This window comes from Armigeres subalbatus, chromosome 1 (assembly GCF_024139115.2).
Source record: "Armigeres subalbatus isolate Guangzhou_Male chromosome 1, GZ_Asu_2, whole genome shotgun sequence".
Classification (NCBI taxonomy): Eukaryota; Metazoa; Arthropoda; class Insecta; order Diptera; family Culicidae; genus Armigeres; species Armigeres subalbatus.
In genome coordinates this window covers 224,714,927-224,731,428 of record NC_085139.1, presented here as the reverse complement: position 1 = coordinate 224,731,428, position 16,502 = coordinate 224,714,927, and the positions used below count along the sequence as shown (strand labels likewise).

The 16,502-nt window shown below is 39.5% G+C and overlaps 1 protein-coding gene across 1 annotated transcript in view; it reads right to left on the bottom strand.

Moving 5' to 3' along the window:
• The window catches only part of LOC134205828 (uncharacterized), a 181,565-nt gene extending 169,262 nt beyond the window's left edge, over positions 1-12,303 (bottom strand). The window contains exon 1 of the mRNA XM_062681441.1: positions 12,225-12,303. Within this exon, the coding sequence (XP_062537425.1) occupies positions 12,225-12,275 (51 nt within the window). The 5' untranslated portion in view covers positions 12,276-12,303. The remainder of the gene's footprint in view (positions 1-12,224) is intronic.
• Positions 12,304-16,502: the final 4,199 nt, after the last annotated feature.

Genomic DNA, 16,502 nt, shown 5'->3' with positions numbered 1-16,502 from the left:
TTACATGAGAAGGATTTTCGAACGATTTTCAGAGGAGTTTGTGGATAACTTTCCGGAGGAATTCAGAAGTTCCCAGGGGAGCTTCTAGAAGGATTTCAAGGAGAATTTTTGAGCCCGAAATGTTTCGAGTTGTTTTGAACTTTCATATATTGTGAATCCTGGATGCCTTAATAAGTTTTGGGAATCTTTTGAATCACCTATTTCTGTATATGATTGGATCGTAAAGTGCACATGTTTGAGGGAACTCATTTCAGTACCCGTTCAATCTTTCCACAATTTAGGGGCAACGGCCCCCTTGGCTACGCCCTTGGAATAAATAGATTGTTTGCACTGTAAACGGAAAATTTCGCATAGTTATAACCATTGTTTTTCCATGAAGGAGATAATTTTCAGAAAGTAAAATACACATTTGGTAAATCAACTGTACACTACTTCATAACAACGAAACCAACGATATCAACTGCATTTGATTCAGATCCATATGATATATGAGTGTCGAAGTAATTTTTCACTAGACAAGAATCCAAAAACAGGTAAAATGGCTTTATCGAAAATGTTGTTTAAATATGTCCCACTTGCCCCATGTATGTTAAAACTCAAGTGAAGTGAAAGTGAAAGCAAGTGAAAGTTGCAGATTTTGGCTTTAATCAAAACTTTTAAATCGTTTTCGATGTCACACAATTATTTAATTGCTCAAAATATTTACTCTCCACATCAATGATGAATTTAGAAACGACTATTTTGTTGGAAATCCCTTGAATTAAAATAAAAGTAATAGCTTTTGCCGGTAGTTTAAAGTAATGATTAAACGATACCATTAGTATGGTGCCGCAAATGGTTTTGATTCCAAATATTTTTGTGTTGGGTGAATTCGTTGATAGTTCTGCTTCATAGTTCTAGAACATTGTTACCGTTAAAAACGTTCACCGATTAATCGGCAGCCATAGTACCCACTTACCCCGTATTTTCACTTGCCCCGGGCTACCTTAATAGCTCCGTCCAAAATTAGGTTTAGTAGTTTTGTTAAAGCATATTTTACGCAATATTTAACGAACAAAACAGTTTGGTACTCCGCAATACCCCGCAGCAAAGCATCATTCACTACACTGACTTGACCATGCCTTTAAGATACATAATATGTCCAAATTTCTCACATCAACTATTTTGGATAAATAATCGACGTTGCATACCATTCCTTGGCAAAATCTTCTCATCAAACCGACACAGAAATCAAATCTACCTCGAACAAGAATCATCAAAAAATATCAGGAAGTATCTGTCCGGTCACGAAATATTAGCCTCGACAGTGGCAACCTTCCCACTGAAGGACTGCCTGAAATAAACCACAAGTTGGCTCAGCAGGGGATGTAGACTGTATCTCAGCCCTTCCACTGAAGAGCCTTCTACTCCGTGCGAAAGCGACTGAAGGAGAACATTATTTTTAACTCTTAGAGCCTTGAAAAAGGCTGTTTGCTTCGGCTAAGTGCAAAAAGTAAGAAATCGATCTTTTCAAATAACCGCGAATTTCTAGTGATGGTATAAAAAAGACTGAATGCTCTGCGAGCGAATGCACTTTTCTTTTATACCTTATTTTGAATCTTCTCTGCTTCCCAATTGGTGGGCCAATCAGCTAGTGTCTTGTATCCCGCTTCTTTGTCAGCCAAAGCGTCATCATCATCAACGCGTTCGAGAAGGGCTTCTTTTTTTTTACGCTTGTTGCTCGCTGCTGGCGTCTATTTCCTAACGGGACTTTTCGCTTGATACAGGCCAATAAGCCGGGCAAGCGAGCTTAGAATTGCAGTTCAGGTGGGAAGTAGGGTGTTCTTTTCTGAGACAACATTGTTAGTAATAGAAGGAAGGAAACACCCGGACATGGGATTTCGGGTGATAAAATTTAGAATTGGTAACATGGGACGATCATTCAGTCACGTTCGCTTTGTGTGCGGTCAGTATCAAACAATGTTTATCTACATTTTTTTTTATCAATGCCAAAAAATCTAACATTTGATGAAAAATTGATTGATAGTTAATTAATGTTTGAGCTGTTAACGGTGTTTTTTTTATCCAAATAAGATTATGTGAGAGATTCGGACACCTTATGAATCTTTAAAGGCATGGTCAAGCGAAGTCCTTCGTCCACTTCGCGGTTTAATCAGAAAAATTATCCACTGTTAGTTTTAACGCTATTTATGAAAATCACGCATACAATTTAATCTCTAGAATATTGGATTTGGCACCCAAGTACAATTTCTATCCCGAAGGGTATTGAAAGCATTGATATTGATCTCTATTATTGGCTCTCTGAAGAACCGTTTGTTTTTTGGACATACATGCTACATCATGTGGCTTTTCTTCAGCCTGTCTCGGCTCAGCACCGATGCCGGCCGGTCTTGGCTCGACTCTGCTGCTGCTGCTGGTATCTGCTCAGCATTGCTGCTTTGTCGGGTCTGTAGGGTGGACTGCTGATGAACTGGCTAGGTTACGGCTGATGATGGTCGCTTCGATGGTGTCGAGCCGAAAAAGCGGTCGGTGCAGACTTCATTCCCTGCTAAAAGGTGTGAGTGCTGTTCAATCGATGATGCGGTTGCTTCGCTTGTCCCAGTCAGAATGAATGGAAAAAATCGCGTTGCGCTATTTTACGGCTTCTCGGCAGACCCAGCGGCTGCTCATTCGCTGGTGTCTGCACCAATCAGGACGTGGTAATGGAATGATGCAAGAATTATGCGGTATCCATATTTATAGGTTCCCTTGATCTCAATGTTGTTCACAAACAAGTTTTTCGGGTCTTATCAAGCATGGACATGGAAGGCATACTTGAAATCTGTCGATTGAGGGGCTTACCGCAGAAATTCGTCCACTGAGACGAACGCTATTAACGTTTAAAATCTTTCAACATAGCGTAACGCGCTCGATTTGAATATTTTGAAATTACACCCGGTATAGTTAAGAGAGACGTCAGTCCTACGTCAAAAATCAAGCCCATATTGCGATCGGGCCGATTTTGAATAGGAAAGAATAAGACAGGATTCTACGTCGAATACAATTTGTCGCAAGCAAATAGTTTTTTGGCGTTTTGCGCAAATAAAATATTTTGGCTATAACTTCTGAGTACATAGTGCAATCGAGCCGATTTTTAATAGAAACAACGGGACAGGATTTCCATTCGAATGGAACTTGTCGTGAGCAAATCGGCCCGAATAATGCCCTTGTCGTGAACTTGTCGCGAGCAAATCGGCCCGATAAGTGCCCGAAAAAATGGGTGAGTTATTTTTGCGCACCCGGCAATCCGGCCGCGTACAGGGCTAGAGGCCTGTGACATGCTCGGTAAGCTCCTTGAAAGAATCATCCTCAATAGGATGATGAAATGTACAGAGGGAGAAAACGGATTGCCGAATATGCAGTTTGGATTCCGTAAAGCAGTATCGACGGTGGTTGCAATTCGAACAGTGCTCGAGAGTGCTGAGAAGGCGTCCAATCAGGAGAGAGGAGGAGATCGGTAGGGGAAACTGGACACACATGATCCCCACTTTTTGTTTAGCATATTTCTCGATGTAACATGCACAGATTTCCACGCTTCTTGATGGACTTGATAAAGAATTTAATTAGCTATTCAAAAACGTCATTGGAAGCAATTATTTGTTCATGAAAGTTACCAAAAAATCGATTTTGCTAAAAGATAGAAAATTTGGCATTTTCAAAACTTGCGGGAGACTTGATCCCCATATAGGGGGAAATTGATCCCGTTATGAGCTGAACATGTTTAGGTTCTTCCAAGTCTAATGAAAGGACGAATTGGTCTAGCCTCAAATCCTAACAATTCTTCATAGTCTGTCGTAATAACAGTCGTGCGAAAATTAAATAATGTTGGTATTAAGTAAGGCAAGTATTTTGGTTCTCGAATAGAGTAATAGTGACAGATAGAATGACTGCTATAGCAACAAAATTGGCATAGTGATAATGATTCATCTGCAAACCATTTGCTCCATTAAAAGACAGTGGTCATATCCACCTATGTTTTTGAAAAAGTTGGCAAGCGAATTTACGACACCTTTATTTTGGTTATTCAAGTTATCTTTAGAAACCAGTAGCTTTCCAAAAGAATGGAAGAAGTCTTTTCTAATACCAATTTTTAAATCAGGGAAAAAATCTGATATTAGAAATTATCGTGGAGTGGCCATTATTTCATGTATTCCTAAACTTTTTGAATCAATCATCAATAGAAGGATGTTCAACCAAATAAAACATATAATAACAGATGCACAACACGGGTTCTTTAAAGGACGTTCGACTACAACCAATCTTTTAGAATTTGTAAATTACTCATTGAATGCTATGGACAAAAGGTAGTCATGTTGAGGCGCTTTACACAGACTTTAGCAAAGCATTTGATAGACTCGATATTCCTATGATGATTTTCAAGCTTGAGAAATTGGGAATTGAGATGAGACTCCTTAAATGGATTAAATCGTATTTAACTGACCGCCAACAAATAGTACGATTTGAAGGGAAACAGTCGCTTCCAGTCAATGTAACATCTGGAGTTCCCCAAGGCTCGCATATAGGACCTCTTCTATTCATATTGTTTGTAAACGATATATCACTCATTCTTAAGCATCTTAAAATCCTTATTTATGCGGACGATATGAAACTATTTATGGAAATCCAAAATACTGTTGACAATGACATCTACTTGAACGAAATACGCATATTTGATAACTGGTGTAACAAAAGCTTACTACAACTTAATGTCAAGAAATGTAATTTGATCACTTTCAGTAGAAAACGGAGCACACCATCGATAACTGTAACTCTGGGAAATCAGCCAATATACAAATGTTAAAGGGTTAGAGATTTGGCTTGGGTGTAATCTTAGATGCTAAGCTAACCTTTACTGACCACTACAACACTATTATCCATAGAGCAACAAATATGCTCAGTTTTATTAAAAGATTTAGTTATAACTTTCAAGATCCTTATACAATTAAAACTTTGTACGTTGCGTATGTCAGATCAATTATAGAATATTGTAGCATTGTATGGTCTCCGTATATGAAATCACATGATGATCGAATAGAATCAATTCAAAAGCAATTCCTTTTATATGCCTTACGCAAATTAGGGTGGACAACATTCCCACTTCCGTCGTACGAGGCGCGATGTATGCTTATAGATATCCAATCATTAAAAAGCGTCGTGAATTTGCCATGATCTCATTTGTGAATGATATTGTTTCGCACCGCATTGATTCCACCAAACTATTGTCTTGTTTAAATTTTTACACTCCTACTCGGCAATTGAGAAATCGAAACTTGTTTGCCACCTGTCATCATCGAACAAATTATGCAAAATTTAGTCCAATGAATCAAATGATGTCTGTTTACAATCAGTATTGTGAAGCAATTGATTTAGCCATGCCTCGTATGAGCCTAAGAAAATATTTTAGGAACATTAGTTACAATAGAACATAGTTATAAGTTTTTTAATGTAGTCTACATTATGTTTGACGAAATAAATAAATAAATAAATAAATTCCGAATATCACGACAACCATGATGTGCCCAAGAGGATCTCGTTTTGTGATTGATACAATTATGATTCCAAAAATGGTTGATCGATACGATACATAAATAAATCTTTGTAATTTTAGAATCTATTTCATCATCATTTTTGTAGTGTGTGTTATTATTACACAAATGCTATTTCTCTTATAGCCTATTCAGATTGGGCTATTTATGACTTTGTTAAGTGAGAGGGTATCCAATTATTACGAGGTGTTCAGACTGCAGCAAGATAATATGTCTTGACATTTCCATGTTTCTTCATTTGCACGCTAATACAGGGTTGAATTCAAGGAGAGTTTTAAAATTTAATTTGCGAAATCAAGCATTTGTGTGGCGACAATCGAACATTTTTTTCTGAACAAAGTTTCTACGAAAAAAAACTATAAAAAGAAATATGACAAGGGATTTTCGAAGAATATTTGAAGCTCTCATTAGGATGATGAGCGAAGCTACATTCATTAGTTGGGTGCGCCGTTCTTCGGGGAATCAGACTATTCCTCAATTTATTTTTAAGTTTAAAAAGTATTTTGATTCTGTACTATGATCGAACGGAGATTTGATAGAAAAATTTAGATACTTTTGGGAATTCTCACAAATAAATAAAAAAAAAGAACGATTGGACCAATTTTCAAGAAATATTATCGAACTAAAATGTATTTCCACCAGTATTTCCATGTATGAAGGGCAACTCAGCAATTTGATTTTTTTTTTAATGGAAACTGAACCATTGCGTTCTACTCGACAATCAATGATACAGCTTCTAACAAAATCGAATCGTGTGAATGTGATATAATTTAAACTGAATTTTGGATGAATTAATGCATTATCAATCCATGTTTTATTTAAGGTTATTCTACTTTATATACATCCCATTCAAGTGAAAAATGTTGAAATCCAAAGTATATTAAGCCATTCAAGGAGCAGAATTGAAACAATTTAGGAAATCATGTTTATTCATCAAATATATTCGTTTTGTAACCATTCCTACGTTTTAAATTGTCTTCCGCATTGGCCCTTGGACTTTGAAAATTTATTCGATTTGTTCTATTAAATCTAGGTTTAAGTTAAATACTTCATGTTAATTCTAGAGAGCATCTGTTTTTTAAACAACCCATGTTGAATAAGTGGAGAATAAATAATTATCATCATTATTTTTCATCATATAAAATGCTTTTCACAAAACCATCACAATCCGAGTTATTCTTCAGCGCTCAGAAGATTTCCATCTAACATGCATTCGACCCTGCTGCGACAGAAAGGGCATAACTGTCAACTACGAAACGAAATGAAAACAGAGACAATTTTCTCTCTGGCAAAGAGAGCGTGACGCTTGTCAGTTTTGTTTTGTTGAATTTCTCCCTGCATCCCAGTTAGAACGAAAGCTCTCTCGTAATAATTGTTCGTAATAAATTCTTTATGACTCTTTTTAGCGGGTATCTTTTGACAGCGCAAAATGTATGGAATATTACGTAAATAATGACATCATAAAGCGTATTTACCCTGAAACGCCAATTATTATGTCATTAATGGCGTAATCTGAATAGGCTATTAAACAACTGACTAAAAGTTGTTGAATGTGCCTATTATTGAAAAAATCTTTAAGAAGATTTACAAATAAATGGTGATTGTAAGCAAACTTCTCCTAGTTCAAACGGAATTTAGTACCAGATCGAACAATACTGATTTTCATCCCTGTGATTTGTTGATTTGTTGAGTATTTTCAAAGCCTAATTTATACACTTTTTCATTGAAAATAATGTTAAAATGCATTTAATAAAACTAATCGAAAATAAGTATGTTCAATTACATTTTGTTCTGGTTAATGAAATAAGGCTATTGAGAAATTCAAATTGCGCGTGTATCGTCTGATTGACAAAATTAAAGAGAACTTAAATTTATTTATACTTTTTAACTAGAAAAGAATTTTAACAGATCAATTAGTTACATACAATACATACAATAATATGCAACGGTATACAACAAACGCCTTAATATATGCAATTTCGGGATCAAGTGTGTCCAAACTGTGGGGGATCAAGTGTGTCCATGTTGAGTATTTATCTTGTTTTGTTTTTTGTATTCAATGGAAAATAAGCAATAGTAAATTGAATGAATTTATTCAATTCTACAATAATAAAACTTTGTCCAGTAAAAATTTGGTACGTTTTGGTTGGACATATTCAAAGTTATTAAACTTTTCTCTTTTGAAGAAAAAAAGGATTGAGAATGCTCAAATAATAAAGCCTCTCTAAAACCCATATACGTAAAGTAACTAATATCAAATGTTACTCAGATTCAATAATCTATCTAACGGATCCGTTTGCACATATCACTGGTATAAACATGTCATTAGTTTTCGAAAAAACAGGGGGGGATCATGTGTCCCCGGGGATCATGTGTGTCCAGTTTCCCCTACTATGCAGTGGTCATGATGGACTGAAGAACGCGTTCAACAGTGCCAGTTTTAAAGCCTACGCGGCGGCGCTGCACAGAATGCGGGTCCCCAACTATCTGTGCAATATCCTGAAAAGTTATTTTCAGGGTATAGTTCTGATGTACGACACGAACGAAGGACATACATCGTCCTATTCGGGCCTACATAGGGCGTCCTATTCGGTCCAACTCTTTGGAACGGGATGTATGACGGAGCGTTGACTTTGCAGCTACCCAGGAAAGTGAAAATCTTGGGACATGTCACTAGCAGTGATGGGCGAGACACTTGAAGAAGTGGAGGTGTTGGTAACGGAGACCATGGTCGAGCGCTGGATGAACGGTGTTAAGCTGCAGATAGCTCACCAAAAAGCGGAGGGGCTATTAGTCAGCAATTGCAAAGTGATCCAGCGGATGGAGATTGCGTCGGAGGCCATGCGATTGCTTCGAAGCGATCACTGAAGCACTTGGGAGTGATGACCGACGATCGGCTAAATTTCAACAGCCACGTTGACTACGCCTGTAAAAAGTCGGCGAAGACAATAAACACAATAGCGAAGATCATGCCGAACGTAGGCGGACCAAGAAGCAGCACGAGGCATCTTCTAGCTAGTGTCTCATCATCGATACTGCGGTCTGGGGTTCCTGCTTGGCGCAATGCACTGCAAACCAAACGGAACCGAGAAAAGTTGAAAAGTTTGTTCCGGCTGATGGCCACGATATCGTCGGAGGCATTATGCGTTATTGCTGGGATGCTACTCATCTGCATCACCCTGGAGAGAGACATCGAGTGTTATCGGCGAAGAGACACCAGAAACGTAAGGAAGGAGGTGAGAATCCGTTCGATGGCAAGATGGGACAGTACGGAGAAAGGGAGGTGGACCCACCGGCTCATTCCAAACTTGTGGGGTGGATGAACAGAAAGCATGGTGAAGTAAACTTTCACCTGACGCAGTTTCTGTCGGGTCATGGTTGCTTCCGGAAGTACTTACATTGATTTGGATATACTAATTTACCGTTATGTCCAGAGTGTGAGAATGTTGAAGAGACTCCAGAACACATGGTATTCGATTGCTCAAGGTTTGTGGAAGTACATAGAGCAATGCCTGCCCTACGGGTGGACAGTATCACATAGAGAACGTGTCACGAAAAAGGCACGTGGAATGTGGTCAGCAGAATCGTGACGCATAACTGTTAGAGCTGCAGCATAGATGGAGAAGTGACCAGCGAATAAGCGCAGTCTTGCGGGAAAATCCAGGGTAGCGAGCAGTGTTTGGCCTCGAGCACCGGCGAACCTGAAGTCTTCGGCCAACCGGAATCGTCGGACCGCCCTTGGCACTCGAATAGCCAACCTGCTGAAGAAAGAAGAAAAAGCGCTTCGGGTATGTAGGGCACCGCCAGTGTGGACGTCATTCACCACCGGAACTGTCGGATCACCCCTGCAACCCGAAGATGAAGTAGGCGCAATGCGTGAAAGCGTCCCCTGCGATAGCCGCCGGTAGTTGGGGCACCATCAGTGCGGAAGTTTCCTTCACCGGAACCCTCGACGCTGGGGGGAGTCAGGAAGATTCGAGTTAGGAAGTTTGTGGCATGACCGCCGGAGCCGGAATTTAATAAGAGGTGCATGAGCATGAATTTTGGAAAAAAAAATCGAATCTTTTTATAGAACACTTCGGAGAATTCTCCTTCTCAATTAAAAAAGAATTTTCTGGTGAAATCTATATAATAAAAATGAAATGGTCTGTGTTCGTATCCGCATAACCCGAAAACGGCTGGATGGATTTTCTTCATTCCTTCAGCAGTTACGTTCGTTATAGTTTCTGACGGGTTTATATGATATTTCCTAATGTAAAATCTCGAATAAGGTTGAGTAAATCGTGAAAAGCTAGAATTTAGATTTGTATGCAAACTTCCCATGGGCAGTTCACAACGCGCATTTTCGTCTACTATGCAGGACAACGTCTGCCGGGTCGACTAGTCTATGATAGTTATAAGCCGTAGTTCAGACTATTACTTGAGTAAAATTCATTAGATTTTTCTAGATAAATTCAAGAGATATTTTGGTAGAGTCTAGCAAAAAAATCCGGAAAAATCCTAAAAAAACTTCCCAATTGTTTAAATTGTTTAAAAAAAATATAAATCAAAAGAAGTGTACTAAGACTAAGACCCCCTTCCCCCTTCGTAGACTAACGTAGACTTTTTCGAAGCCTCAACCCTTTCGGAGTTCTTCTTTTGTTTTTTTCTTCACCCTAATCCAAGTAGGTAAAATTACCAACTCAGTCACCCTACTTAGCAGCTACAGATTTTTTTTAACAAAATTAATTGGGAAAAGCTGCCTTAAACTTTTGAAAACACTAGATGTTAGTATTCGATGGCACCATAATGATGATCTTACTATTCCGAACAACTTTGTGAAAAAACTATTTATTTTCCAAAAAATATAATTTTGGCGTAAAAAAACGAAAAGCTGTATCCTGGACCCTAGTGAATTGCTAGTAAGACGCGCCGAATTTTTTTTGAAGTTTCATATTACATTGTTTTTAGAAAAAAATAATATTTGCAAATATTAAATTCAATCCAATTTTACTTACTCACAATTATAAAAACTAATTTTAAAGTTTATTCACAACCGATTTTGCTTAAAAAATTAAAGTCACAAATGAACTTCACCAGAAAATTCTGAAGAGTCCCTGCCCAAATTCCGTGAAAGTTCTGATTTTTTTAGAAATTAATAATTTCCTAAGAAAAGACAAAAAAAATAAGAATTCCCCGAGGTATTTGTGGAGATTTCGTTTTATTTTGAAATCCATGAAAATTTTCCGGGAAAAATCAGAAGAGTTTTCTGGCTCGAATAACTACCCGTGGAAATTCGGAAGATCTTCCTGTCGAAATTTGGAATAATTTCCTATAGAATTAATGATCATATTTTACTTCTACTTCAATTTCCGAAGCCATTATTGAAAACATTTTCGTTGCCTGAAATTGGTTGCAATGCATCAAATGTCCAAGTGCATAAAATTAAATTAAATAAGCATGAAAAATAGGATGATTAAAGACCGTATCCAACTCAAAGTATGCCATTACTCATCTGGCCAATAATGTGTGCACCACCAGTCAGTGCAGTGTGACAGCTTTTCCTTTGACTTCGAGTATGGCAGGACGGTTGAATTATCCTGAGTTTCCGCTGAAATAACAATAATCAAATGCGGAATGCTTCACGCTTCTCATGGAACCGAATGAATTGCGAAGGTTACTGAAGCGAAACGACTATTATATTATGAATCTGGCAAGGTGATGTACTGCACATGCTCTGCGATACTGATTGTCTGGTCGCATTATGCTGAGGAAATATAGGTTGGTTGTGGACCACCCATCCTCAAGGAATCTTTTGGCGACTTAGGTGGGATGCAGTACAAGACTTCATTGCAAAATAAAGCTGGAAACAGGCAATGGCTAAACATTACATAAGGTAACAAAAACGGAAGAACTTTTTTTAAACTTTATTTTTGGGAATTTTGATACAGGGATCACTACTTCACTTCACTTCACTCGAGCTGTATTCAATGATAAGAATCTTATCTAACTAGTTTGATGAGAACCAGTTTACTAAATCCTTAAAAATGAAGGAACTTTAATTCTTCGCGCACTTGCGTGAGAACAAAAGTAGCACAAACAGGACTTCAAAATCAACCGCAACAGTAAAGCCTTCAGACGCTTAAGATGACGTCGAATCATTAACTATACATATTCTTAATTTCAAATACAAATATCAATTAATATAAATATGTTCATGGTATCCAACAATTCAGATGAATAATTTCTACGTGGGATCATCGGTGCGCGACAATGATCAATTTGTAACACTCGATCATTCACCAGCCGTTTTCGAAGCTATTTGCCATCGACACACCGAGCGTGTTGTGTTGTGATTACGTGACGGTATGAACCGCAAACATGCATGTTAGCCGCTAGTGTGTCGGAACTAGTGACACCTGCTGTAGCATTAATCGATTTGTTCCTTTCCATACGCAATCACACGTGGTGTGTGAGTTAATAGAGAGACTGGCGCTGGCGAATATCAACGTATGGCGATGACATCTTGATGGGAAGCGAAGGCACCGCCACCCAAGTCGGATGTATCGCTTTTAATTGTGGACTTGCGTGTAAATTGGCATTCGTGATCTTCTCCCATAGCGGAAAGAAAGCGTGCAGAATGGGACGGAGAAAACTCACCTGTAATATGCCAATTAGTAACGTTGTATAGAAAAACCTCGTCAACCGCATCGTTCAATCTTGGTGTTGCCGAATCTGAAACATGAGAAGGAAGGTAAAATTATTTCATATTCAAATGGTCCATTGAGATGAAACTGAAAAATTATGGAATAAAAGTTGAAAACGATGTCATTTGCCAGACATGAAAACATTCTTGGAGCAAGGAAGAGCATTTTGGAAACAATCCTATTTCCGTCTCAATAGACTACATTGAAACCAAATTACTTGGTCAATAACTAAACTGCCGTGAATCGCATGGCTGTCCCATCTTTGCTGGGTTTCCGATTCATATGGGACAAATATGCGATTCACGGCAGTAAAGATTTTAAAAATAATAGAATAAAACAAAACTTAGGGGTTATATGGTCACTCCAAAATCAAGAATTTAAAGAAGCCCTAACACCCATAATATTATATACCGATCGACTCAGTTCGATGAATTGAACTACTGTCTGTGTGCGTGTGTATGTGAATGTTCGTATGTATGTGAGAAAAAAATCTAAATCTAACTTGCATTCGCCAGAGAATGTTGTTCCATTATTCCCTATTGAAAATTGACTTGATCGGACTATGGGCTCGGAAGTTACGGCCAAAATACATTTTTGTACGCTAAACACGTTTAAAAAAATCACTAATTTTCAATGCACATATCCTTAACTGATTTGCCTGTGAAAAGCATTCGTCGTGGAACTCATTCCCATTGATTCCTATTAAAATGGGCTTAATCGGACTGTGAGACTAAAAGTTAAGGTTAAAATACTATTTTTATATAATGCAAGAGAAAGGCAAAATTACCGCTAGGTGGATTAATTAAGTTTTTAGTAAACTACTTCCTTTTGTTCAGTTTCAACTGAATTTAATAATAATGGGAAGTTCAGTACCGCATTACACTCCAATAATCTTTACTTGCATATGGCATCAAACACAAATTACCTAACATTTGCGATAATTACTAGAAAAAATCAATTTGTGAACCAGTAATCCATGTGAACCAGTAATCCATCTGGAGTTGTGCATGAGTCTTGGTAATTCCCATATGGCATAACATCTTATGTACGCTGCGTATAATATTCGTTTGCATCTCCTTCGGTACATAAAACAGTTTTCCTGATGGGCTACATCGATATACCAATCCATCCTCGGGAGTGAAATGCTTCACCAATCCATTCTCCAACTTTTCTCTCAGCTGTATAATATCCTTATCACGACGTTGCGTAATTTGAAGTTGGAAATCAAGATCATCAGGATTAACTGCGGAAACCACTTGGTCCAAGTTGTCAAACGTCATGATAGAGGCCACTGGAAGCCGACTCAGGGCATCTAAATGATTCATTCACATCATGCCATTACGATGCTGAATTGTGTAATGATAGTTCTCTAACTCAAGAGCCCATCTGGCAATCCTAGCGTTTACACTTTTCCTATTGAGTGTCATAGTAAGCGAATTGCAATCTGTAATGATGCGGAACGGAATGCCTTCTAAGTATATACGAAACTTCCTCAATGAGTAGATAATTGCCAGCGTTTCAAGCTCGAAACTGTGATATCGTGATTCAGCAGCCGTTGATCGTTTAGAAAAATATCCTACTGAATGAAACTTCCCATCATCTTGCTTCTGCATCAATATTCCACCGAAACCCTCACTGCTTGCATCACAATGTAATTCCGTCTCTCGTTTCGGATTGTAGAGGACCAGAACAGGAGAAGTAATAAGCTTGTTACGTAGTGTATCAAACGACGCTTTACATTTCTCATCAAAGCCAAATTTCGCTCCTGGTGTTGTCAGAGCACGTAATGGCATAGCAATGGTTGAGGAAGATGGTACAAACCTACGGAAATAGGAGAATAGCCCAAGACATTTACTTAGCTGCTTTACGTTACATGGAAACGGCAGCTTATCAATCGCACTCAAATGTGAATTATACCAACTTCACTCACAGTAAAACCCAATAACTCGATCTCCGTAAAGCAGAACTGACACTTCTTGAACCTTATCTCCAGTCTAAATCTTGCCTTGAACTCTAAGATCACGCCACAAAACTGCGAAATGTTCCTGAATCGTGAGTGTTGCTATAGTAATATCGTCCAGGTAGACAGTAACAGATCCTTCTTTGATGAATGGTGCCAGTACGAAATTTATAAACCTCTGAAATACTGCCGGAGCGTTTCGTAATCCAAATGGCATTTTAAGATATTCGTACTGGCCACTAGGTGTGACAAAAGCCGTATATGGAACGGTGTCCTCAGCTACATTAACTTGATGAAATCCGTTTTTAAGGTCCAGTGTGGTGAAGTACTTTTTTCCCTCAATACGTTCCAAACAATCATCTATTAATGGCATCGGGTAGCTATCACGCACGGTTAATTTATTCAACGATCGGTAATCGACACACATTCGCTTTAAACCAGATTTTTTCGTCCTCAAGACAATCGGAAATAGAAGGAAGGAAATCGAAATGGAAGGAAGGAAATCGAAAGGTGGAAGCAGCACTACGAGGAACATCTGAATGGCGCTGAGAGTACAGGCAGTGAAAGTAAAGGCAGCGGAGGAGATGACTACGTCAGTTCAGCGGACGATGGTAGCCAACCAGCCCTCACCTTGAGGGAAGTTAAGGATGCCGTTCAACAGCTAAAAACCAATAAAGCAGCTGGTAAGGATGGTATCGGAGCTGAGCTCATCAAGATGGGCCCGGAAAAGCTGGCCACTTGCCTGCACAAACTGATAATCAGAATCTGGGAAACCGAACAGCTACCGGAGGAGTGGAAGGAAGGGGTTATATGCCCCATCTACAAGAATGGCGACAAACTGGAGTGTTAGAACTTTCGAGGGATCACCATCCTTAATGCCGCCTACAAAGTGATATCCCAGATCATCTTCCGTCGGCTGTCACCATTAGTGAACGAGTTCGTGGGAAGTTATCAAGCCGGCTTCGTTGACGGCCGCTCGACAACGGACCAGATCTTTACTGTACGGCAAATCCTTCAAAAATGCCGTGAATACCAGGTCCCAACGCACCATCTGTTTGTTGATTTCAAGGCGGCATACGACAGTATAGACCGCGTAGAGCTATGGAAAATTATGGACGAGAACAGCTTCCCTGGGAAGCTTACCAGACTGGTCAAAGCAACGGTGGATGGTGTGCAAAACTGTGTGAAGATTTCGGGCGAACACTCCAGTTCGTTCGAATCGCGCTGGGGACTAAGACAAGGTGAGGGACTTTCGTACCTGTTGTTCAACATTGCGCTAGAAGGTATCATGCGGAAAGCTGGGAGTAACAGCCGGGGTACGATTTTCAATAGATCCAGTCAATTTATTTGCTTCGCGGATGACATGGACATTGTCGGCCGAACATTTGCAAAGGTGGCAGAACTGTACACCCGCCTGAAACGTGAAGCAACAAAAGTTGGACTGGTGGCGAATGCGTCAAAGGCAAAGTACATGCTTGTGGACGGAACCGAGCGCGACAGGGCCCGCCTGGGAAGCAGTGTTACGATAGACGTCTACCTCGGATCCTTGCTAACGGCTGATAACAATGTCAGTCGTGAAATACGAAGGCGCATCATCTGTGGAAGTCGGGCCTACTACGGGGTCCAGAAGAAACTGCGGTCGAAAAAGATTCGCCACCGCACCAAATGTGTCATGTACAAGACGCTTATAAGACCGGTTGTCCTCTACGGACATGAAACATGGACAATGCTCGAGGAGGACTTGCAAGCACTCGGAGTATTCGAGAGACGGGTGCTTAGGACCATCTTTGGCGGTGTGCAAGAAGACGGTGTGTGGCGGCGAAGAATGAACCATGAGCTCGCCCAACTCTACGGCGAACCCAGTATCCAGAAGGTAGCTAAAGCCGGAAGGGTACGATGGGCAGGACATGTTGCAAGAATGCCGGACAGCAACCCTGCAAAGATGGTGTTCGCTTTCGATCCGGCAGGCACGAGACGGCGTGAAGCGCAACGATCGAGATGGGCAGACCAGGTGCAAAACGACTTGGCGAGCGAGGGGCGTATCCGAGGATGGAGAGATGCGGCCTCGAACCGTGTATTGTGGCGTCAAATTGTTGATTCAGTGTTATCTGTTTAGATGTAAACTAAATAAATTAAAAATGAAAATACATTGGGAAAGCTAGCTCAGTTTAGTTTTATTGACTGTACGAAGTGTACAGTTGTACAATTATTGTTGTTGCTTATCATACCTAACAGGCCGAGAAAACAAAGTTGCACAGGTCACCAATTGAA